We start from the raw sequence: 25,263 nt of genomic DNA on the forward strand, positions 1-25,263 counted from the left end.
TGGGAACAAGTGGATTTTAGCTCCAGGATGTTCACAGATGAATGTCAATTCTTTTGGCAGGACTTGATGGTACATTTTTTAAATTATTGAGCTCTATAAAGCTTTTTTTTTTATAAAGCTTCATTAAATTTTCAATTCTGTAATTAAAACTGAAAGTTCCAGCCCGGTTTGTCACTGTTTAAAAAGGGTGTATTAAAGCACAGTGATAACTTGAATTAAAATGAAACCATTTCAACCATCCTTAAGAACTTTAGAAGCCCTTGTTTTGAATACCTTGATTGATACCCTGATTGCAAATCATTGCTATCTACTCATTAAACCATTGTGGGTGGAACAGGGTCTGGTTTATCTGGTTAGCTCGTTTAACTCAGGTTTATTTTGGGGGGTACTTGAAGATATATGAACATTGCATATATGTGAGTACTGTAAAGTTTAGAATTTTCAACTCTTTATTTCTCTGAATTACAGTGGTTTTATTGTCCTTTTATGAAAACAAAAGGTTCATTTCTAAAGCCTGCGTTTCTGCTATTTTTTTTATAGATCACAAAATAAGGGCTATAAGGATACATAATTGTTATTGTCATAGTAAAAGATTACTAAAGTAAAAAAAAGAAAAGGAGCCCTGGTGGCACAGTGGTTAAAAGCTGCTGCTGTTTATCAAAAGGTCAGCAGTTTGAATTCACCAACTGCTCCTTGGAAACCCTAAGGGGCAGCTCTACTCTGGAATCGACTTGAGGGCAATGGATTTTTTACAGTAATGGATTTATCAAAAAAAAAAAATCTGCTAAACAATCATTAGATGTCTTCTTCCTCTTAAAAAAAGAAAGGGAAGAAGAAATGGGAGGGGGAAAAACCTCACAGATTTCTTAATTTGGAGCCAACAAGTGCCTACAACAATTGTGATCTTCCAACAGTGCTAATTTACTTACTCGTGGAAAACAAATTGGAGCATTTGTTTATGTTACAAAAATTTGAGGTTAAATCTTGATTAATGTCTCCCAGTGCTTATTCTAGGAGCCATGGTGGCACAGTAGTTAAGCACTCAGCTGCTAACTGAAAGGTCAGCTGTTTGAACCTACCAGCCACTCTGTGGAGAAAGATGTGGCAGTCTGCTTCTATAAAGATTTACAGCCTTGGACCCTGTGGGGTAGTGCTACTCTGTCCTATAGGGTCACTATGAGTCCAGATCAATTCGATAACAACAGGATTTGTTTAGGTTAGTGCTTATTCTTAGCTGTAGACACCTTAGTTAGCTTCTAAGCCTTGGTTTCCTCATCTGTTAGAGACAATAGTTCCTACTTCATAGAAATATTGTGAGAATAAATAAGATACTTCATGTAAAGTACTTAACACAGTGCCTGAAGAATACTATGATCACCATTACTAAGAATGTCGATCGCGGTATTATATTTAATAGAGAAAACTTGGAAACAGTCTAAATCTCCAACAACAGGGGTGAGCAAATCATTCAAGGAAATGTTGCACAATGAAATTCTTGTTACTGAAGAATATCTAGGCTATAGAAATTCTCATATAATGTTAGGTGAAAAAAATAGGACACTAAGTTGTGTATATTGTGTTATGTTGTACTATATGAATCCAAGGCATAATTATTGATGATTTTAATTTGCCCCTTTACACTTGCCTGATTTTCTAAATTTCTACCATGAACATGAATTGCATTTATACAAATTCATTCAGAAAAAAAAGTGACAAAAATGGCAAACCCAAAAACTTTACCACCTTAGAAAAGCGTTTGCCAAAATATCAATATTTAAACTGCTGATCAAAAACAATATGCTCTGACCAAATTTCTACACTACTAATTTAGTAATTAGACTCATAGTCTTAGGGTAGAATGGGCCTTTGAAATCACCTTAGACTGTAACATCTGATATATCTACATATGTCCTAACCCTACAATTACATCCAAGACCCTTCAGGCCTCTAGTCATTTCGTAAACCTCTTAGTTTCTGTAGAAACCAGGAGCATGTCTTCTTCATAGCAGCAACTTTGTGTTGATTGATAACAAAGAAGCATTGGGTGTCTACTCAGTGACTAAAAACAAAGCAAATGTTTTATGTATTTATTCATTATGTATCCCCACTACTTCCAAAAAGTAGTAGGAAGATCACCTAGGAAGAAAGGCCTGGCACTCCTGAAAATCAACTAATGAAAACTCTATACGTCACAAACCATTCTGGGGATGGTGCAGGACCAGGCAGCATTTTCGATCAGTTGTGCACAGGGTCGCCATGAGTAGGGGGCCAGTGAGGGCAGCTAACAACACCAACTTCTAAGAAAGGATCTGAGATGGCTTGGAGTAAAAGATTTGTTAGAATAGGATTTTTTTTTTTTTTTTTTGAGAGAGAGAGACAACACAAATAAGCCCCAAATTTAAGCTTGTGTGTATGTACTAAGAGTGAACTTCCTTTTACACTCGTCTTTGGGCTTTGTGGAAGCCAAGGCAGAAAGGAAAAGGAGTTTTATGATTATTATTTTTCATTAGATTTTAGAAGTACACATGTCAGTTCTTTGGAAGATATTAAATAAGTAAAGATTCTGTTTAGAGGATATTTCGATGTTCTAATTTTGTCCCGGGGGCAGTGGCAGTTCAGTGGTTGAATTCTCACCTTCCATGCAGGAGACCCTGATTCAATTCCTGGCCTCGTGCTCAGCCACCACCCGTCTGTCATTGGAGGCTTGCGTGTAGCTATGATGCTGAACGAGCTTTAGTGGGGCTTCCAGACTAACAAGAAAGGCCTGATGATCTACTTCTGAAAATCAACCAATGAAAACCCTACAGATCACTAACGGTCTGATCCTGTTGTGCTTGGGATCGCCATGAGTCAGAGACCAACTCAATGGCAGCTAACAACAACAACAATTTTGTCCCAATATGATGATTTTAGGATACTCTCAACTAGATGATTTTTTGGAAAGAAAAAAATAAAAATAAAACCTTTCATTTGTGCTACACCATCAGCTATTCTTGGATAAGCTGAAAGAACACTAAACTTGGGATGGGAACACCATTGCTTTATCTCACACTCTGCAGTTTGTGTTTTCTCATGATATTACATGAGTCTTTAATCCCTCTGAGCCTCATTTTTTCCATCTATAAAACAAAAAATGTGTGCTAGATCTCTTGCAGTTCTGACATTCCTTAATACTGTTTTTAAACACGACTAGGTTCAGGGTTGAGCAAATCTTGCCCTTTGTTTCCATTTCTGGCTCACAGTTCAGTTCAGGTCAAGATCTGATTCCAAGTGATTAGAGCCCTGGTGGTGAAGTGGTTAAGAGCTCAGGTTCTTAATCAAAAGGTCAGCGATTTGAATCCACCAGCCACTCCTTGGAAACCCTGTGGGGCAGTTCTCCTCTGTCCTAAAGGGTCACTTTGGGTCGGAATCGACTTGTTGGCACACAACAACAACAAAATTCCAGCACCTTTCTTGAGTACAATTTTTCCAAAGTATTGCTGGAATAACTAATATTCCTAACCTCCAGTCAATAAACAAGGACTTCTCTGCAATTGCACTTTAAATACATTAAACTTAGCTTAAACTGACAAACTTTCCCTAACTCTCCTAACCCCTCACAGCTCTTCACACTCTTCATGTTCTCAATCTCTCTCTTTAACTTTTGGACACGTTAATATTGTTGCTCCTGGTGGCGAAGTGGTTAACCAAGAGGCTGGCAGTTCTAAACCACCAGTGGCTCTCAGGGAGAAAGATGTGGCAGCCGGCTTCCGTAGAGATTTACAGCTTTCTAAACCCTATGGGGTTGCTATGAGTCAGAATCGACTCTTCTGCAGTGGGTTTTTGCAGATATCACACTATATTATACATACTATTGTTGCAGTTATCACACTACATTATACATACGTATCTGCCCCCTTTATAAGCTTGTGAGCTTCTCGAAGGAAAGGACAGAGGTTTATTTGGTTTTATACTTTCAGCACAGCACCTGACACATACTAGGCCTTCTATAAAAGTTAGCTAAACTGAATTGTTAAAAAGAAAGAGATGAAGGAAGGGAAAGAGGGAGGGAGTAAGAAAGGGAGGGAGTAAGAGAGGGAGGGGGAAGGGAGGAAGGGAATGACTGGCTGCTTTATATCTGATGTCATAATCCACTGAAGTAAAAGAAAGCAAATTTAACAGCCAGTTAGTTGTTCTCTTGGTGTTATAATTCTACCAACCAGCCAGGAGCCCTTTGTTCTAGAAAAGTGCAATTCCAGATGGAATAGGCTTTCTGAATTGCTTAATTTTGCCCCCTCTAAATTTTACCTATATCAGTCAAGGGAGAGATTTTTTTTTTCATTTGGGATTTTAAGAAGCCAACAAAGATTGAGCAAATCCACTCAGTGAAGTATGTATGTAGTTCACATTACACTAAACAAAAATATACGCGATAAGCTATGAGGATATATGGTGGGATCCTCATTGTCATTTCCAGGCCATCCTCACTCAGGACAGTTGCAAACCCTTAGCCAGCGTAGCTAAAGGAATAGTCTGTGCTCTGCTCTGGCCTGGATTCCTTTTCAGACGCCTTAATCCTCTTCTGCGTGTGCCAGGCTATTCTTGCCCCACAGCTGTCTGCGTTAACATCTTGAGTCTTTGGATCAGGGCCTATATTATTATTTAAGGAAGTCTTTTAGCCTTTGCTGACCCACTTGCATGGAAAAAAAGAAAAAAAGCATCGCGGTCAAGTCTGACTCATAGCATCCCTATAGGGAAGAGTTGGCCTGCCCCATAGGATTTCCAAGGAGTGCCTGATGGATTCAAACTGCCACCCTTTTGGTTAGCAGCTGTAGCTTTTAATCACTATGCCACCAGGGTTTCATTTAAATACAGTCTCTATCAGTGGTGTTGCTAAGGTACTTTGTCTGCACTTGTCAGGAGCAAAATGCTAGCTGCTTGATGAGTACCCCAAAACAGCTTCTTTGTCCGTTTACTCAATGTTGTCTAAACCCAGTGCTGTATGCTCTCATTTTATGAGCTTCATTTTGTCCTTTGTTTTGTTCAGGACTTGGCACAAACACAGAAATAGTAACATATGTTCCCTGCTTTGTAAAGAACTTGAAGCCTAATCAGGAGTAAAGTATATGTGCATGAAAAATAAAATAACACAAGGTAGTGTGTAATTCGCCATCTGCTTCTGAAAGGTCACGGCCTTGAAAGCCGTATGGAGCAGTTCATTATCAAATGGGTGTCAAATCAAATCAGTGTAATAACAGGTGAAAAGAGAGAGTAAGAACAAGTTATAATGATCAGGAGGAGATGGGACTGAAATTGGTTCTTAAAGATTGGTAGAATTTGGAGAGATGAATTCGCAGACATGTAAGGCAGATGAGCAAGTAAATAAACAATTTCAGTGTAGTGTGATACATATGATCCTCATGCAAAATGTGCTTGAGAATCACAGAGAGGGGCGCAGAAGCCAGAAATCTGTGATATGGAGAAGGATCAAGAAAGACTTCTCAGTGGAGATATCCCTTGAATGAGTTGTTAGTGGACAAGCAGGAGAATAGCTGGATTAAAAAAGGAAACGTTATCCACATAATGCCTGCAAAGTTACAGAGGCATTATGAACTCGATGGGTTCAGGCAAAAAGATGGGAACTGCGAATTTTGCACATGGCTAGAATGAAGGATAAATTCGTGTGAGGGGCCGGGAAAACATGGCTTAAAGGATGTAGACTGGAACCAGAAGGTAAAGGGCCTTATGTGCTAATATAAGGAATTTGAATTTTATCCTGGAAAGGATTGGAGAATTTTAAGTATCAGGATGGTGAATGACATGATCAGATTTGTATTTTAGAAAGATTACAGTAGAAACTGAGGAAACAATGTAGGGTGCCTGAGAGGTTTCTGGCTGGGTGATGTATGATTCACTGAGGGAACACATGAGAAGCAGACTGGGAGTAGAGTCTGAGTTCGATTTTTTGATGTGTTGAGCTTGAAGTGAATGAAAGTCTTCGTAATCTGACTAGTACTCCAGTCTTGGAGGCTCTGCTTTGTACTTCTAAGTGCTAATGATATGCAACAGGCAAAAGGAAGTGGAGAATTAAAGATTATGCCATATGGTAGAAAGAGCAAAGACTTTAATCAGATGGACTTAGGTTCACTCTTGGTTTTTTGTTCGTTGAAAACTTTGTCAACTATTTAACCTCTGTTAGCCTTGATTTCTTCATTTGTCAAAAGGGGTAATATGACCTATTTTATAAGACTGTTGGGAGAATTAAAGACACATTGCCAGGCATGCAGCGGACTCTAAATATCATTATTTTAGAAAACAAGTTTGAAGATAATACATTTGGGAATGATCCACAATAGACAGTCACGTAAGTTTTTTTTGAAGAGTACGCTAAACGGCATCAAGGAGAATAATGGGGTGTCCTCTTAGAGAGACGGAAACCAGCTATGGGTTATCCAGGAGAAGGTGATAGCCAGGACCATTTGACTTCAGGAAAATCAGTTACCAGGTATCTCACCACTTAAGTGGGAGGGAAGTTGGCAAAATCAAAGGCGAGGCTTCTCTTCCTAGAAACTGTGGTATCAGGCAGATTTCTAAGACATTTATGAAGTCTCACTACTGTGCCAAGCATTGGAGATAAAACAATGAGCAAGATACAGACCTTCCAAATAGAGCTCATTATCTTTTAGATGAAGTCAGATAGGTAAACAGATAAAATGTGGTTCCAACATTGGGGAAAGAAGATATGCAGGTTAAGGTTCAGCTAGGTACTGATGTTAGCCAAAATCAGGGAAGAGAAAAGATTACTAGGGGTTTTGGGTTTTTACTAAGTGCCAAACGAAAACGAACCCGTTGTGTCCAGTCAATTCTAACTCATAGTGACCCTGTAGAACAGAGCAGAACTGCCCCCATGGGGTTTCCTAAGCTGTAATCTCTACAGAGCAGACCGACACATCTTTCTCCCTCGGAGCAGCTGGTGGGTTCCAGCTGTCAACCTTCGGGTTAGCAGCAGAGTGCCTTAACCACTGTGTCACTAGGGCTCCTTTACTATGTGCCAGATTATCCAGTTTAAGCTTCACAGCAATCCTCTGACATAAAGTAGGCAGAGTAGCGAGAAAACTGTTTCAGTTACCAAAAAGCGACACCTAGTTCCTAGAGAAAGGAAATCTTGGCCAGCTGGTCCCCTTGGTGCTTCCGGCGGACTTGGACAGCTCTAGGGCCCATAGGGGAAACCCTGATGGAGGAGTGGTTAAGTGCAACGGCTGCTCACCAAGGGGTTGGCAGTTCAAATCCGCCAGGCGCTCCTTGGAAACTCTACGGGGCAGTTCTACTCTGTTCTGTAGGGTCGCTATGAGTCGGAATCGACTCCACGGCACTGGGTTTGGTTTAGGGCCCATAGGTGTTTACTAGGAGTGATTTCAGCTCGATGAGGAACACTAGCACCTTGGTTGCTACTGCCTTCACTGCATTTTTTTTTTTTTTAAAAAGAAGATTAGTCTATTGTATTGACGACAAGCAGCAACTAAGCTGTATTCGAGCGACTAGTACAGCTGAGTGGCTTCCTGGTGTGCAGTATATACCTGATAAATTAGGTTCCCAAGGATATACATTGTCAACACTACTTCCAACACCAAATGGTAATCTCGCCCCCAATACCACGGAAAACAGAAAAAGACTTCATAGTCCCTTCAAAGTTAAGAGGGATTCAATCTCCTTCTTGAGGACTCTTTCAAGATCTTAGCTGCCTAATTTGCAATTTGTTAACTTCTGTCCACGTTATCACCACCCCCGTCCTTGACCACAGGTATTCTCCATAACGCCCCTTCTCACCCTAGCCTGGGAGACCCTGGCCCGTGAGGCAAGGAGGGCGCTACTGCTCCGGACGGCATCAGCCCTCAGTGATGGGGGCTGGAAGAGAAAGGGAGAGATGTCCTCTGTATTTTGAGGGCTCCCTTTCGGGAGAATTCCGAGGCGGCCTGAGCTCGCGTGGAATCCTCATCAGGCCCCTTCGGCAAGACGCACCCCGAGGCCACGGTCCTGGGCCCAGAAGCCGTGACGGAGCCTGAACCCGCACTCCTCACTGGCTCCGAACCTCCTTCCCGAGGGCAGGGGGCGTGAGCGGCCGGTGTTCCCCTCCCCCCCGTGTCCCCCACCCCACCCCCACCCCACCCCCACCCCACCCCCACCCCACCCCCACCCCACCCCCACCCCACCCCCACCCCGCCACACCACCGGGGCGCAGGCGCAGGCGCGCGGGCACTGCCCCGCGGGGAGGGCGCGGCGCTGCGGGCGCGGGAAGATGGCGGCAGCGGCGGTGGCTGCGGCGGCCGAGCAGGTCTGTGAGCCTCGCTGTACTCGGGATTAGAGGAACCGGGGAGACCCGGGTCCTGCCCCTACTGGCGCGGTACGGCCGGCCGACCGGCCAGGCCAAGAGGGCAGGCCGAGGCCAAGCTGCTCTGAGCCGGCGGGCCGGGAGGTACCGTTAGCTGTCAGCAGCCCGAGATGCTGTCAAAGCCCGCGGATCCTGGGCAGGGGGCCGGCCGGGGGCCGGGGTGGGTGAGGGGGAGCATGCCCCGGTCCTCCGCCTGGCCTAGCTGCCCCCTTGACGAGGGTGAGGAGGGGTCGCCGTTCTCAGAGGCTGGGTGGTGGCCGTGCCAACCCGGAGCCTGCTCCGGGACGTGTCGGGGACATGCAGGGCTGGGCGGCCAGCGCAGATGCCTGTAAAAATAACCTCAGCCCCCTGAGCCAGGAGGCTCCCCTGACACCAGCCAAGAAATGACCAGCTGTTGCCTTTTCTTGTCTCTGTCGTTCCTGATGCCCAGTCATCCCATGTTCCCCCTCCCTGTTTGGTTTTGGAGATTTAGTCACTAGTATAAAACTGTCTCCTGTTCTGTGGTTTAAAATCATTTTTTAAAAATGCTTTAATCAAGTATCTCCTGATTTGCATTGTAAACTTCTAATTTAGAATACAGGCATCCCTCAGGTTACTGACATCCGACTTACAGGACAACTCAGACTTAAGAACGACTGCCTTAATACCTATTAAAAATTTCAGTTAAATATAATGGTTCGCTACAACAATCACATATACTACTTTGACGCTTGTGAAAACATTACTGGCTTGGAAGTGTTTCTTAAGGGTTTATATGCAGTAAATTTTTTTTTTAAGTTCCCTTCGAGTTGATTCTGACTCATAGTGACCTTACAGAACAGAGTAGAACTCCCCCAGAGGGTTTCCAAGGAGCAGCTGGTGGATTCGAACTGCCAATCTTTTGGTTAGCATCCAAGCTATTTAACCACTATGCCACCAGGATTCCATAGAAATGTAAAATATATGCTATGTACTAAGACAAACATTTGACTAATTGACACTAAATGAGAAACATATGTACCTGTTCCAATTTACCTATGAATTCGACTTAAAGATAGACTTAGGAACGGATCTTGTTGATAACCCGGGGACTGCCTATAGTTTAAAAGGCTTTTCCCTCCAAATCAAGCTTTAAAAAAACCTTTTGCAGTGGTCAAGTGGATTCCGACTCATAGTGACCCTATAAGGACAGAGTAGAACTGCCCCCATAGGGTTTCCAAGGAGCGGCTGGTGGATTTGAACTGCCGACCTTTTGGTTAGCAGCCAAGCTCTTAACCAGTACACCACCAGGGTTTCAAGCAAGCTGTACATGTGCATGTATGTGTCTGTAAATATGAATGTACATAAAGTTGCTATTTTTATTACAATAAAAATGGTTTGCGGTCACTTGTTTAAAAAAAAACTATGATAGTTTCTCTAGAAAAAGTCTAATTCTTCAACATTGCTGAAAAAATAAATATCTGATTCAAGTTGCCAAAATTGTTTGACCTTTGGAAAGGTGTTCTTAGATAATTATAAAGACTATTAAATCAATGTCACTGGAGAAGTCATTCTAAGGGGCATAAAAAGTAGAAGACATGAAATCTGCCCTCAAGAAGCTTAAAATCAAACTGCCAAATAAAGGCAGAAAAACCAGCTAAAGATAATAGGCAAGCTGCAGATTCATATCATTAAGGTAAATTGTAAAGGAACAAGTGAAAATGAAGAAGGCAATGCTCCTTGGAGTTGTTGAGATAATACTTGTTCTTGGCTTTCCTGACTTCCCTCTGATTTATCAGCTTCAGTTTTAGTCAGGTTCTTTTTCCATCTACTTCATACATATTAATGTTCCTTGATGTTTTTATCCTGTAGTGTGGAGCCGTTGGGTGAGTTTGAACCTTTCGGTTAGCAGCCAAGTGCTTAACCATTTCCACCACCCTGTTAAAACAGTTACAACCATCCATTCACTTGGTTAACCTAGCCTGAAACTTGGGAGCAGAGCAAGCTTAACATGCATGTGACCTGTCTAGTCCACCTGCCCCATGCTCAGATGAGAACGGTGCTATGTGGTCCCAGTCTTGATATTTGAACAAGGGGCCCCATATTTTCTTTTCGCTCAGGATCCTGCAAATTACGGAGCCAATCCTGTCTAGAGTCATCTTAGACCCCTCTGTATCATCTTTACATCTAATCACTAGGTCCTGTCAGTTCCTTGTAACAGGCCTGTCCCCCATATTCTCTTCATCTCCAACACCATAGTTCAGTCAGGCCCTGCTGTCGATATCTTGGTCTCTAAGCTGTTCTACTCCAGTTCATTTCTTTTTGGTAATTTTGCTGCAATGCAAATCTGATTGTATCACTAACCTCTTTGAAATCTTCAGTAGTTCATCATTGCCTTCAGGATAATGTCCATTGCTCTTGAGATGATAGTTGTGCCCAGTCATTTACTGGCCCTTAATCACATCTCACATTTTTTTCCCCCATTCTTATATCTATCCTCCTCACCGCTCACATAAAGCTACTAGAATAAGTTCCCCTAGAAGATAACTTGTGCTCTGCCTAGAATATCGTTCAGCTTTTTTGCCTGTCTACTTCCTATCTATCCTCCAAGATTCAACTCAACCCTCAGCCTTTCTCAGAAGCCTTCATTGATGCCCCTTGCCTACTAAATGAAGCCATGTTCCTCTTTGGTACTCTTTCAGTATTGTATCCATAGCTCTACTACAGAACCTACCATATTGTACTGCAATTGTTAGTGACTTATCTACCCTACTGGGCTGTAAGTAAGCTCCTAGAGGGTTAGCAATTAAAATTGAGAAATTTTTAGACAAGCACATGTTCCATTAGCCATTAGAGTGATGACGTCATCACATGTAGTCATGTAGCCTCTGGAAAACTCCACGGCACGTTGATGAGAGAATGAGAGTAAAAACAAATGTCTTGGTATTATTTTGGAGATATTTTTGACCTTCCAAACCCCTGAAAGGTTCAGAGGGTCCCCCAGGGCTCCCCAGCCTATACTTTAAGAACTGCTAGTCTATCTATCTATATATGTATAATAAGAGCTCTGGTGGCACAGTGGTTAAGGTGATCAACTGCTAACCAAAAGGTCAGCAGTTTGAAACCACCAGTGGCTCCATGAGAGAAAGATGTGGCAGTCTGCTTCTGTAGAGATCTACAGCCTTGGAAACCCTATGGCGTCACTGTGAGTCGGAATCAACTTGACGGTAGTCTGAGATGGTGTTAGTTTTAGTCAATAGGAGTGATAAACAACAAAGTATGTCAGCCTTCCAAATCCTTTTCATGTAAATGAAAAAAATATATAAGTAAACAAATGAGTAAATAATTAATAAAAAGAAGATTACTTATTGTAGAATGTGCATGTCAACTGTGACAAGAAATGAGCTGTACACTTTGCTGACAATAGGACTACTGGAAGCAGAGCAGGAAGATATGTGATCAAATAGTCACACTGACGGTTCTTCTGTCCTACACCCTCTAAGGACAGTAATGTCCTTACTTGGATCCTGCAAGTCAGTATGACAGGTAGTTTCCATGACTTCCAGTTTATTAGTGGAAAATATTATCACTAACCAATTCAGTTTTCTTTTGTTATGAATTAGCACTTAATAAATAAATGCATCAAAAGGCGAGGGGGTGGCTGTTTCAGTGTGCTGTGTTTTGTTTTTAGCAAAGTTCCAATGGGCCTATAAAGAAGTCTATGCGGGAGAAGGCTGTTGAGAGACGGAATGTTAATAAAGAGCACAATAGTAACTTTAAAGCTGGATATATTCCAATCGATGAAGACCGTCTCCATAAAACAGGACTAAGAGGAAGAAAGGGCAATTTAGCCATCTGTGTGATTATCCTCCTCTTTATCCTGGCCGTCATCAATTTAATTGTGAGTAGATGATATAGAACATCCTTTTTTAAATTACCATGGGCGGTTTTTCATCTGTTTTACAGTAAAATCATGAACTTTGTTTCTATGATTTCTCTCACTACTGTCTTACTTTCTGCTTTCCTACACATATGTTATACCTTTGATTAAACTTTGATAATTATTTTTTATGTAAAAAATCTAATGTACTAATATTTCCATGTGTTACTTCATTTGGGAGAGAAATGTTCATGGATTTTTCCATTTAAAAAACTTACTTTTAATAAGGGTAGTGTGAACTCAATAGAAGAGACATTTGTCAGAATGATTTTATCGCTTTCACCTTTCCTGGAAAGATACAATGCTTTCTGTTTTCATTTAGCTTTTCCTGCACTTAGTCTTGCCTCCTCAGCTAGATTTTAAAATTGGGCAGTGAATGGTTATATTTTGTAGTCCTAAGTTCCTACTGTTAAAGTATGAAAGGATCCGGTAGACTAATTCACACCAAGGTATTGAGGACCTGGTATGTTGCCTTTTCCAAAGAAAGTTGCTTTTTTTTAAAAAAGTAAGGCTTTTTTTTTTTTTTTAATAATTTTTATTGTGCTTTAAGTGAAAGGTTACAAATCAAGTCAGTCTCTCACACAAAAACCCATATACACCTTGCTACACACTCCCAATTACTCTCCCCCTAATGAGACAGCCTGCTCTCTCCCTCCACTCTCTCTTTTCGTGTCCAAAAAGTAAGGCTTTTTAATCTAAGGTCGTGACTATCAGAGGGTTAAATTTGAAAGCCTCTGGCATGTGCATGGCTATATTCAGGGTAACTACTGATATACCTATGACTGATCATGAAAATGGTCTGCAGAATTTCTAAAATGATGACATTTATGTTATTTTGGCTTCTAATATTCTCACAAGGATCCCTGGTGGCACAGTGTTTACATGCTCAGCTGCTAACCAGAAGGTCAGCAATTCAAACCCACCAGCTGCTCCCTGGGAGAAGAGACCTGGCAATCTGCTCCCCTAAAGATTACAGCTTAGAAAACCTATGGGGCCATTCTACTCTGTCCTATGGGGTCACTATGAGTTGGATTCGACTTGATGGCACACAACAACAATAACAATACTCTCAAACCAATCCTTTGCATTTTATTTGCACCCAAAAGATTTGTCTAATTCCTCCCTTAAAATTGGAAAGAGCTGATACTATTCATTTTATAGTAGTACTGTAAATAGCTTTACTAGGAGCACATATCTCAAATGTATTTTATACATTTATTTTATTGGAGACTTCCTGTTTTAAGATGGCAGAATAAAGTAATTTTCTTTTTCTTCTTTCAAAAGCTCATCCCAAAACACCAAGGTCAAGAAACAAAACTATCATTGAGGAAACTGGGAGACAACTGAAATTGAACCATAAAATATGGAGACAAAATATAGGAGGAATGGCAAATAATTTATCAGAGAGGACAGAGTTTAGCTCTAATTGCTTGTGGGTGTGTTGGTGGAAGTGCCTCACACAATCCTGAAAAGCCTTGGGAACTGGAAGTACCAGTACTTTGGAAAGCAGGGGTGAGGCTGAACTGAAAAGAGAGAGCTTGTGTGAAAACTCTCTAAGGAACAGTGAGATCCTCAGGCCTTCCTTCCCTTCCAGTTAGCAGCTGGGCAACTGTTCCTCCAAACCCCATGCAGAACTAGAGGTCTCTTCTCTAGACACGCTGAACCAGGAGGTTTCTGCATGAGGATATTGCACAGAGGGTGGAGGTGGGTTTCCATGTGGAAAGCAGGGAAGTCTGGGTACTGAGCAGTGAGACGGCCTTTCCGGTGCTCCCTTGTCCCATCCTCCAGCTCCAGACCCTGGCAGGCAGGTTTATGTCCCCCAGGCAAGAGCTAGGTGAGCCTTCTCTGGAAAACTGAAGCACCAGAGGGAAAAACTCTCCGAGGCTATTGACATTTGGCAGGTCCCAGTGAAAAAGCCATCTAATCTGCTTACCACAAAGTCACAAACCTAACCTTACATAGAGAACTTTCCATGGACTTTTTGTAGCCTCACTGTTAAATATGAACACCAAGCCAGGGATCCATAGATTTTTGAGGAAAACTGTCAGAATTAAAGAATGATAGAAACCAAAACACTCACACCAGGGGAGGGAAAGTAGGAATTCCGAGAGAGAAAATGAATGGCAGAAAATGCGGGGGAAAAAAACACTAAACTGAACTAAATATCCTCAGGAAGTAAGAGGATATAGTATCCATGAAATAAGAATAACATGCTATTATAAAAGAACAATTAAAGAATAGGATGAACTCATGGAAAAAGTATATATGTATATGTGTGTGTGTGTGTGTGTGTGTGTGTGTGTGTGTATTTATATATGTATATATAACCGGTGGAGCCCTGGTAGTATTAAGTGTTCAGCAATTCAGATCCACCAGCCACTCCTTGGAAACCCTGTGGGGCAGTTCTACTGTGTCATATAGGGTTGCTATGAGTCAGAATTGACTCGCCAGCAATGGGTTTGTTTTGGTTCTGGTTTTATGTAACCAGTTGCCATTGAGTCAGCTTTGACACATGGTGACCCTGTATGTGTTTGAGTAGAACTGTGTTCTGTAGGGTTTGGCTGATTTTTTGGAACTAGATTGCTAGGCCTTCCTTTTGAGGCACCTCTGGGTGGACTCGAACTGCCAACCTCTGGGTGGACTCGAACTGCCATCCTTTGGTTAGCAGCCAAAAACATTAAACATTTGCACCACCCAGGGACTCCATATGAATGTGTATATATGTGTATATGCATATATATATACACACACACATATACTATATACACAATACTGCATACATACATACATATATAGGGACTAGAAGATAAAGAAAAGGAACTCTTTCTAAAAGTTCAACAAAATTAAATTAATTTCAAATCTAGAAATGAATACCAAGCCAGACATAAAGGATTATAAAGACAATTTTAATCAGGCACACTCTCAAAAGAACTTACTTCCGTATGGGCTCTGCCCAAAGAAAACACTAAACCAAGAAAGTTGAAGACAAGGATCCAGGACACTGGGTATCTAGCACAGGAAAGAGACAAAAGGAAATTCTCAGCGTGAAAGCAGGTTCAGAGAGTGACCAGCCCAGATGGGAGCAGGAAGTTAGGGGTTCCAGAAAGATTTCCTAGGGGAGAAATACAAAATTACGATACTACATGAGAGGTTTGGCCTTACAAAACAATTTTCAGAAATGTTGGAGAGTTTGAAAAGATTTAGTCAAAATTTCAAAGAAACTAAGGAGATTAAAAAAAAAAAAAAGACGAATACTAAACTCTATGAAACAAAAAAGTTCGAGAAAGGAACTGTAATCATAGCACACTATTTGGCTTAGCAGCGAACAATGTTTACGTCACCATAACACTGAAAATATTGAGCATGGATTTAACCAAACTTGAGGTTGGAGTTGGGGGAGAGAAGAGGTATAAATACGCTAAAATTTTTATCTGCCAAAATAGGAAATTAGTAGATAGAACTTGAAATTTATGAATGAAGAAATAACGAAGTATATGTATTATTTAGAAATATGGAGATAAATTCTAGACAAAAAAAGCTACAATTGTCAAGATGTGGAGGAGGGTAGAAGAAATAAGGGACTACTCCTTTTTTTTTATTATAGACCATTTAGCACTTCTTGACTTTTAGCTATTTGCATATAATAAATGCTTTGATAGAAATAAGATTGGTTTTGTTGGTATGTCCCATTGATAGGTCATCGAGATGATGAAACATGTTAGAAGCCTTTAATCCCTCTGACTGTGATGCCCCCGCTTCCCAATGGGCTTGTTTTGTTTTCTAGATCACACTTGTTATCTGGGTTGTGATTCGCATTGGACCAAATGGCTGTGACAGCATGGAGTTTCATGAAAGTGGTCTGCTTCGATTTAAGCAAGTATCTGACATGGGAGTTATACATCCTCTTTATAAGAGCACAGTAGGAGGAAGGCGAAATGAAAATTTGATCATCACTGGTAACAACCAACCTGTAAGTTACCACGTTAATTAAAATACAGTAGGAATGGGAGAGGGATAATAGAGGAGAATTCTTTGCAAAACCAACATATTTATTTTATAAGAAAGATAAGTGTTCATTTTTGGAAGTCAGTTATTTTCCTTTACAGAAAATTTATAAATATATTTAACAGTATAGCTGGACTTGTCACCTGTTAAGGTTAGATATGATTGTTAATCATCTAGATTTTGTTCAGTGATAGCATTTTCTGTGACAAATATAATTTGTGTGGGAACACACTGTTTACTCATTTCACCTTCCTACTAAAACTAGTCGCCTTGAGTCAGCTCCGACTTATGGCCACCCATGTGTGTCATAGTAGAACTCTGCTCCATAGGGTTTTCAATGACTGATTTTTTGGAGGTTGATCTCCAGGCCTTTTTTTCTGAGGCAATTCTGGGTGAACTTGAACCTCTATCCTTCCAGTTAGCAGCCAAGTGCGTTAACCATTTGCACCATCCAGGGACTCCACCTTCATACTAGGAAGCCATTGATAAAGCACCTTCCCAGGTAGAATACCCTGTGCTTTCTGGGAGTCTGGCAGAAAATAGGCCAGTCTACTCAGTGGCAGCCCAGGCTCAAGTGGCTCCTATAACACAGGTTTCAATTGAACAGAAGCTCAAGGAGATAGTCTTACTTGCTGCTCATCTTAGACCTTGGGCCATGTGTCATGTGACCCATGCAGAGCAGTATAAGCAAACAAGTCTATAAGCCTTCATTTTAAAGAACTCCTCTCCCTAGAGGGAAACCCTGGTGGCGTAGTGGTTAAGAGCTACAGCTGCTAACCAAAAGGTTGGCAGTTAGAATCCACTAGGTGCTCCTTGGTAACCCTATGGGGCAGTTCTACTCTGTCCTATAGGGTCATTATGAGTCAGAATCGACTCAACAGCAGTGGGTTTTGGTTTCTGCTTTTCTCCCTAGAGAGTGAAGAGGGGACGGATGCTGTTAAAAGTATTTGAAGTTGGTCTGTTGTTATAGAATGTTTTGATAATGTTCTCCATGAATTTTGGTTGCAGTATTCTTTGAAAACATACTCACAATAAAGTCTTTTTCTGAAGATTGTTTTTCAGCAAGGGACAACGAAGCTCAGCGTAGAGAAGAACAAAACTTCCATTACTAGTGACATTGGTATGCAGTTTTTCGACCCAAGGACTCAGAATATTTTATTCAGCACAGACTATGAAACTCATGAGTTTCATTTGCCAAGTGGAGTGAAAAGTTTGAATGTTCAGAAAGCATCTACTGAAAGGGTATGATTTATTTTCTTTGCCTTTCCTTGGAATAACATTTTAATGTTAGAAAGTTATTGTCCAGAGTCGTGCTGGGTGGGAAGTTTCACTGTCTTATAGTGAAGTGAAAGGATATATTCCAGAACAGTGGAAAGGATTAGTTCTGGGTCTGTCATCACCAGATCACACTAATCTGTGATTATTATCAAGCCATTTCTCTTTGTCTCAATTTCCACAGCTATAAAATATAAACAAGAAACACTTGCCTCTCATATCTCATAGTTGAAACTCTTATTTCTCTTAATCTGTGCTAATAATTCTCATATTAATTTAGAAACCCTTTCGGCACTTTTTTTTTTTTTAATATTTCAGATTACCAGCAATGCTACTAGTGATTTAAATATAAAAGTTGATGGACGTGCTATCGTGCGTGGAAATGAGGGAGTATTCATTATGGGCAAAACCATTGAATTTCGTATGGGTGGTAATATGGAATTAAAGGCTGTGAGTATTAAGAGTTTGAGAGAATTTAATATGTATATTCATATAATAATGCATTATTGGATAGATAAGCAAATCTAAAACATTTTTATGTTTTAAGCAAATCTATATAGTTCAATAGTTTGCAATTTTTTTTTATATAGTTCAATAGTTTGCAATTATTAAAATGATGGTATAGTTGCATATTTTTTGACATGGAAAGAAGCTCATAATAGGTTGTTAAGTGAAAGAAAGTTACGAAACAATTTGTGAAATACCCCATTTTTATTTTAAAAACACACGTATGTTTATAAAAACATTGAAGAGTATGCCAAATGCCAACACCAGTTAGCTATGAATAGCAGGATAACGGATTATTTTAATTTTATTTTTATTTCTGCTTGCCAGTATTTTCTAATTTTTTCCTGTAATGATCACATGTATAATTTAAAAAGGAAAAAGAATCCATCTAAAACAGAATTCTGGAAGATCAAAGTTAAGTATCTATGCCCTGAATTTTTTTTTTTTGATTGAAGATTTTCATATCCCTTCTTGGATTTCATAGCCAGTGTTGTGAAAAAAAAAAAATAATTAGCAAATGGATAACATGTATTTTTATTTATAGTTCTGTTATTAATTGTAAAGGAAAAAGGTTTTGCCTTTATTTTGGCTATTAAGAAGTGAACATTTTTTTGTGCTTCAGAGATTATATTTGAACCTTAATGAGTATCATATTTCATATAAAGGAGCCACAAGTCCCAAGTACTTTGTATCTGTTTACAATTCTGATCAAAGCATAATTATTCAAATACATTTTGGGCACCTGTGGTACAAAGGGTTTGCACTTCACTGCTAACCTAAAGGTTGGTGGTTCAAACCCACCCAGTGGTAATGCAGAAGAAAAAGGCCTGGTGATCTGTTTCCATTAAGATTATAGCCAAGAAAACCCCATAGAGGAGGTCTACTGTGTAACACATGGGGTCGTCATGAGCTGGAATCGGCCTGATAGCAACAAGCAACAACACTATGTGCTATTATCTAAAGCTAATTAGATTAGTCCTGCCAAGCATTAAATGACAAAAGTGAACTTAAACCTAAAAGCTTATAAATAATTCTTTTCCTTTTTAAACACTTAATTTCATAATTTTTAGAAAAATAAGCTTTAAAAATTAATTAATTCCTATATTTTCATAAACAGCTTTTCCCCTAAAGTATGTATTCCCATCTCTCAGTGAGAAAGATCATAAGTGTGATTCTTGTAGAAACATAGCAGCAATGCAGGATAAACTTTACATGGATTGTGTTAAGAAGCCATTCCTCTGAGAGTTATACTAAAGAATGGCCGCAGTGGGCTGTTGTCCTCTGCACCAGGAAGTCAAAGAAGCAAGAGACATGAGTGATTTTCACAGAGACCGTTAGCAGGTTACCTAAACTTTTTTTTTTCTACCTGAAATTTTTGGACTCATAATTCTTGCCCCTTCCTACCTTGTTGTTAATATAGCAAATATTAGAATACTTTAAAACACACACACGCACACATAACCGTTTCTCCATAGTTGAATTTTCAATATTGAAAAGATAATTAATTTTATAATTCAGTTAATATCAGTGGTAAATTTTAAAGTATATAAGCTAATTATTACGAAGAATTTTGTTAATTAAACTGCTTTTAAAAAACAGACTGCTTTAGAGTGTAATTTGAAGAGAGTTAAGATTAAACAACCACAAGATGGCAGCATAGGAACAAAACCAGAAAATTAGTCTCCCAAGAATTATGTTTATTCTCCATACTACCACTACATAATCAATCAGCTGTTTTTATTACTTTGTAACCAACTGTTTCTCATTGCTTTAAATGCCCTCTTTAAGCTTATGACTCCCAGATTCGTAACTCCTGCTCTAACCTCTCCTCTGAACTAAGCCTTGAAATTTCCAGCTGCCTACTCACCTTCTCCCCTTGAATATCTAATAGAACGAATCTAAAATGAGGCTCTGAATATTCACCACCTCCTGCTTACCTGCATTTCTTTCAGTCTTCCCATCTTATTAAGTAATACCCACCAGTTCATCAGCAAAGCCCTCTGGCTCTACCTGTAGATGATGTAGAGCCTGGCTGCTTCTAACCACCTCTACCACCACCACCATGGTGTAAACCACCATCATTTCCTGCCTGAACTGTTGGAACAGCCTCCCAACTGGTCTCCCTGCTTCCACGGTTTCACCCCATAGTCATTTCTCCACACAGCTGCCAAGGTGATCCTTTTAAAAAGATCATGTCACTTGTCCATTCAAAGCCCTTCAAATGTTTTCCCATTTAATTTGAAACAAATTTGAAAGCCCTTTCCCTGGTCATAGCACTCTAAAAAATCTAGCCCCTGGTTATTTCTCTGACTCCTCTCCTACCAATTTTCCCCATCACTAACGCTGCTTCTGTCGCACTGGCCTCCCAACTGTTCCTAGAACTCCAAGCATGTCTTTACCTTGGAGCCTTTGCATGTCTTATTTCATCTGCCAGTGCTCTTCCCAGTTACCTATGGCTTACTCCCTCACTTCATCCGGGTTTTTCTTTGAGTGTTACATTATTGGAAGGCCTTCCCTGACTACCCTATGTAAAACAGAATCCTCATCTGGTCACACTGTCTCTACTTACCCTGCTTTATTTTTCCTCATAGCTTTTATCCCACCTAATGTCCTGTACGTCTCATTCATTTGTTTATTTTCTGCCTGCTACCCCATTAAGGGAGCCTTGGTGGCACAGTAGTTAAGAATTCGGTTGCTAACCAAAAAGGTCAGCAGTTCAAATCCACCAGATGCTCCTTGGAAACCCTATGGAGCTGTTCTACTCTGTCCTATAGGGTTGCTACGAGTCAGAATTGACTCAACTGCAATGGGTTAACCCCATTAAGATGTCAACTCTGTGAAAACATGGACTTGGCCTGTTTGTTTACTGCTATGTCCCCAGCAACTAGAATAGTGCCTAACACAGTAACACAGTAGGCACTTAATAATTATTTGTTGAATGAATGTAAGGTAGAAAGAAAGAGGAAGGGAGGGAGAAAGAGGTTTTGGTGTTGCTCTCTGTTGTGGAGTCAGCCCCCAGCTCATGGTGGCCCCATGCACAACCAAACAAGAGAGACACTGCCTGGTCCTGTGCCATTTCCATGATCAGTTGTGGACTGGACCAGAGAGAGGTTTAGGAGTCTCTGAAAAGAAAGTACGTTTTATGGACATACCCTACAAGAATTTCCTGGAGCTATGGGCTTGAAGAAGAGAACCTCTATAAGCAGTTTTCTTTGGGTGCCTAGTCTTCAAAATTATATGGTTTGAGTCTTTTCATTTATGGTAAGGTAAATACATTGAAAATTCAAATTCTTTCTAGGGGAAAAACATTTCCCTTATGATCATCAGGAACTTATTAATCAGTAATTTTGTATATTGAGATGCTTAGGAGTTAACAAATGAAAATGATCTGAGACTTTATTGAAATCAGTTGTATCATATAGTTAGGAATTTTGAGTCATTTTAACTAACAATTGAAAAATAAATTCTGTTGCAAGTTTGTTGACATACATTGTGGATGAAATAAGCTAAGAGGTCACTAGTTGAATCTTGACATTGGTTTTATTTTTTTGGTCATGACTTTGCACTTTCTTGTTGCTCTATTTTCTTGTTAATTTTCCATCAAGTTTTGTTTATTAACCTTTGTTCTAGCCCTACTTGCGGAGGTAAATAAATTGTATTATTATTCTCCTAATAGGAAAATAGCATCATCCTAAATGGAACTGTCGTGGTCAGCACAACTCGCCTGCCCAGCTCGTCCACTGGAGACCAGTTCACTAATGGTGACTGGGTACGCTACAAGCTCTGTATGTGTGCTGATGGGACTCTCTTCAAAGTACAAGTAACAAGCCAGAACATGGGCTGCCAAATCTCAGACAACCCCTGTGGAAACACTCATTAGAAGAGCCCCAGAGGTCATCAATATGTTCATATCTTGACTTAGTTTTTTTTAAGAGTATGCATGCCAGTCATTGTTTTTCCAGAGTTTGTAATAACTCAGTGTAATTATTTTGTCTGCAGAACACTACTTTATCTACTATGTTATCTCCATACTTAAAGTATTCTGAGAGCCAAAATTCTAATACATTTTATTAAGTTGCACTGATCTTGAAATTACAGTTCTCTAAAATAGTTGAGAGAAGTGAGTAAAAAAAGAAAATCATTTAAAGAGGTGTTTTTAAAATTCTACTATTGCTTGCCCAAAGGATACAGGGCTGAGAACTGTTTCAACTCACTATAAGTAAGCTCTTGGTAGCTGTAATGGGGATAGACCCACTTAAGATGTTTAAAAGGTACTCCGTCAATAAGTGTTACATGCTGTCTTTTGGCTTCTGAAAGGAAAGACAGATTTTGAGTGCATTAGCTTTGAACCATACTCTCTTACACACAAGTAAAGTCACTACAGACCTTTACATACTGAGGTAGTAAGAAATTGGTTCCTTAGCTTTGCACTAGGGAGAAAATATAATAGATTGTTTACTTGAAATAATGATAACTTTTTATTAAGTGTTCACGATGTGGTAGACATTAAAACACAACCTCAGCTTTAACTTTTAAATAATAATAATGATAGCTGTCGTTTATGGAGCGTCTTATGCATCCTAGGCGTTGTCCTAGGCCTTGCGTGTTTAGTATCTCTAATTCTCACCACAACTCTGTATTATTGTCCCAGTTTTACCTATTAGGAAACTGAGGATCAGAGATGTAAAGAAACTTGCCTGAGTTCACATAGTAAGTGGCAGAGTTGGGATTAGAATCCAGGTGCTATTCAAACCTAGGGTATCTGATTCCAAATATCTTCTTTTCACTGTCTGCACTGAATTTTTAATTATTTAAAACTCTAGAAAGATGAACAAAAACTAATTCAAACTTCCCTAAGCAGATAAGAATAAAACAAAGCAAGTGTGCTTACTCAACCCAAAACCAAGTTAAAATAAATCTCATGTCAGCACAGAATGACCCATCACTGTCAGATTTTAAAATGTCTTAAGCCAATTCCAAAATATTATACTTTACAGAGGTCAAATTGGCCTAGCTGTGGGTTACCCCAATTTCCCAACTGATGGGTCTTGGCACACTGGAGTACCTGAATGGGTAACAGTATGCCAAGATACCCTTGGGGTACCACAGTGGGAAGTGGGGAGACCATAGTTGCTGGGTACATCCTGCTGGCTAGGAGTGGCCTGGTGGGGTTAGTCCATTGTGCCATACAAATATTAAGCATGCCTTGAAAAAAGTAGGGAAGCACTGGACTAAAAGGTGCTAATGCAGGAGATAATACAAGTAATTTTTAAGTATGAGAATTTATCTCTGCTCCTAATATCACCATCCCATTGTACTTATTTACAACCCTCCACCTTTTTTTTTTTACCCAGTGGATTTTTAATGTATTTTATAGTTGACTTGAGAGAAACTCTGGTATTTATTATTAATACACACACATCCTCAGAGACAGGGACCCTAAAGTAGTTTGCTGTGAAATGGCAGTAGAAATAATCATAGGCCCCACCCTGCATTCGAGCACAGCAATATTCTACCATGGTCACTTTGAACTGTGTAGATAAGAAGATAAATTCAGAAAACTAATGGTATTCAATATTGTTACAGTTCTCTCTGACAGAAAAACCAAATACCTTAGAGATTATGACGAATCATTAAATTATACTGAAATAGGATTGATTTCCCACCTCATACTGAGTGTAGTTTTTAAATGAAAAAAAAAAAGAGATTTATGACCTCTGAGTGTTATTAGTTGTAATGATATTGAGAATCCATTTGAATATATCCACTGTCATAAAGTGTCTGAATGATATTTAGAACCAATCCATTGGAATTTTCATTTAGATGTTCAGTATCTTTTTAAATTGTACACTCATTACTTGTCTGCGCTGTGTGGATTTGTTTTGAAAGTTTCTTTAAATATTTTTGCAAAAACCCCAGAACACTATATTACAAAGTATTATTTATTGAATGTAATTCATGAAATAATCTATTTTTACTCCTCTTTGACCCATACTTGGGTTTTTGATACATTTCCATTAAGTACTTTTGACACGAGAGAATATTTTGATGCCTTTATAGAGTTGATTATTAAGGTGACAGGTAATAGCATTTTAGGACACCTAACAGGCAGGGCTAGCTTTTTCACTGCAATGTAGTCCTGGAAAATACGTTGGAAAGCGGAAGAACAAACCGCCCATTTTACCTGTGACCTATTTTGATTAACATAAAGCTTCAGTTACTCATCTTGCCACCAGGTGGTGCTTTTCTACAAACTGAACCCCTAACTTTGTCTCTTCCAGCTGGAAGTTCATCCCTTCAGTGAGCATTGATAGGACAAGCAGCTGACTTGGGGATGGTGGATGGTGAAGGCAGGTTCCCAGGAGGGGGAAGACACATGCTTGTTAAAATAGTTGTAGTATTTTAGAGGTGGATTGCAGTGACGAAGGGGACAAATAAAGAAATGCAAAATATTTTTAGAGACTGTCTAATGAACAGATAGGAAAAATGCAAAACAACACAATGTGGGAGCTGCCCATACACGGTCTACAATATTTAAACATCTTTGTATTCTTTTTGCATTATTAAAAAACAAAATAAAGTTTGTGACAGATTTGATGATGAAAGGTAGTTCTACCTAGTGTTTCTTAAGAGGGTGAGAATGACCACTGAAATGCTGATCATTTGAGTAATCTTTTTTTAAAAAGTGTTGAAAGGGGAAAAGATTACAAATTATGCTGTACAAAAATAAGCCTATAAATCTGATTCAGATGGCAAACTTGAGTTTCAGTTAATTTGTAACAACTATTAATGACCTCTCTTTAAAATAAAGATTCTGCCAATTGTTTTTTGTTCCTTTTTTAATGGTTTAACAGGATTCTACTTAACCCTGCAAACCTGATGAATTTAAATGATTTGAGAATGGGACATCATCAGTGCTTATAAAATCTTTCTGGAATCCTAGAACTCAAAATTAGAAAGTTGTACAGCCCCAGGTTGGATAACCCCACTCTCTGCACTGCAGAAGTCTTCTCTGCCATGTCCCTGGGGAATGTGTACACCATGACCACAGCAAGCGGGGAGCCTGGGGATGAAAGGGTGAAGGTTTGCCCCAGAATGGGCTGGATAGGAGGGTGGGTGGAGCCTCAAAGGCTCAGGTCTAAAGTCCCCACCTGGCTAAGCCAGAAATAGACCTTTGAACGCTACCTAAGGACCTTAAGGTATGCCTTTG

At 39.8% G+C, this 25,263-nt stretch overlaps 1 protein-coding gene across 1 annotated transcript; it reads left to right on the forward strand.

The window, feature by feature from the left end:
- Positions 1-8,253: 8,253 nt before the first annotated feature.
- SGCB (sarcoglycan beta) lies at positions 8,254-24,867 on the forward strand. The gene is made up of 6 exons (XM_049886257.1): positions 8,254-8,311; positions 12,018-12,227; positions 16,051-16,236; positions 17,322-17,513; positions 17,865-17,996; positions 21,730-24,867. The coding sequence occupies exons 1-6, from the start codon at positions 8,276-8,278 to the stop codon at positions 21,931-21,933; spliced, it is 960 nt and encodes a 319-aa protein (XP_049742214.1). The 5' UTR covers positions 8,254-8,275; the 3' UTR covers positions 21,934-24,867.
- The last annotated feature ends 396 nt before the right edge of the window (positions 24,868-25,263 follow it).

This window comes from Elephas maximus, chromosome 5 (assembly GCF_024166365.1).
Source record: "Elephas maximus indicus isolate mEleMax1 chromosome 5, mEleMax1 primary haplotype, whole genome shotgun sequence".
Classification (NCBI taxonomy): domain Eukaryota; kingdom Metazoa; phylum Chordata; class Mammalia; order Proboscidea; family Elephantidae; genus Elephas; species Elephas maximus.

Bases quoted from the DNA above. Each gene is read 5' to 3' on its own strand.
- SGCB (XM_049886257.1), top strand. From the start codon at position 8,276: ATGGCGGCAGCGGCGGTGGCTGCGGCGGCCGAGCAG. The intron at 12,228-16,050 runs GTGAGTAGATGA...TTTGTTTTCTAG, and splicing joins TGGCCGTCATCAATTTAATT to ATCACACTTGTTATCTGGGT. The intron at 17,997-21,729 runs GTGAGTATTAAG...TTCTCCTAATAG, and splicing joins GTAATATGGAATTAAAGGCT to GAAAATAGCATCATCCTAAA.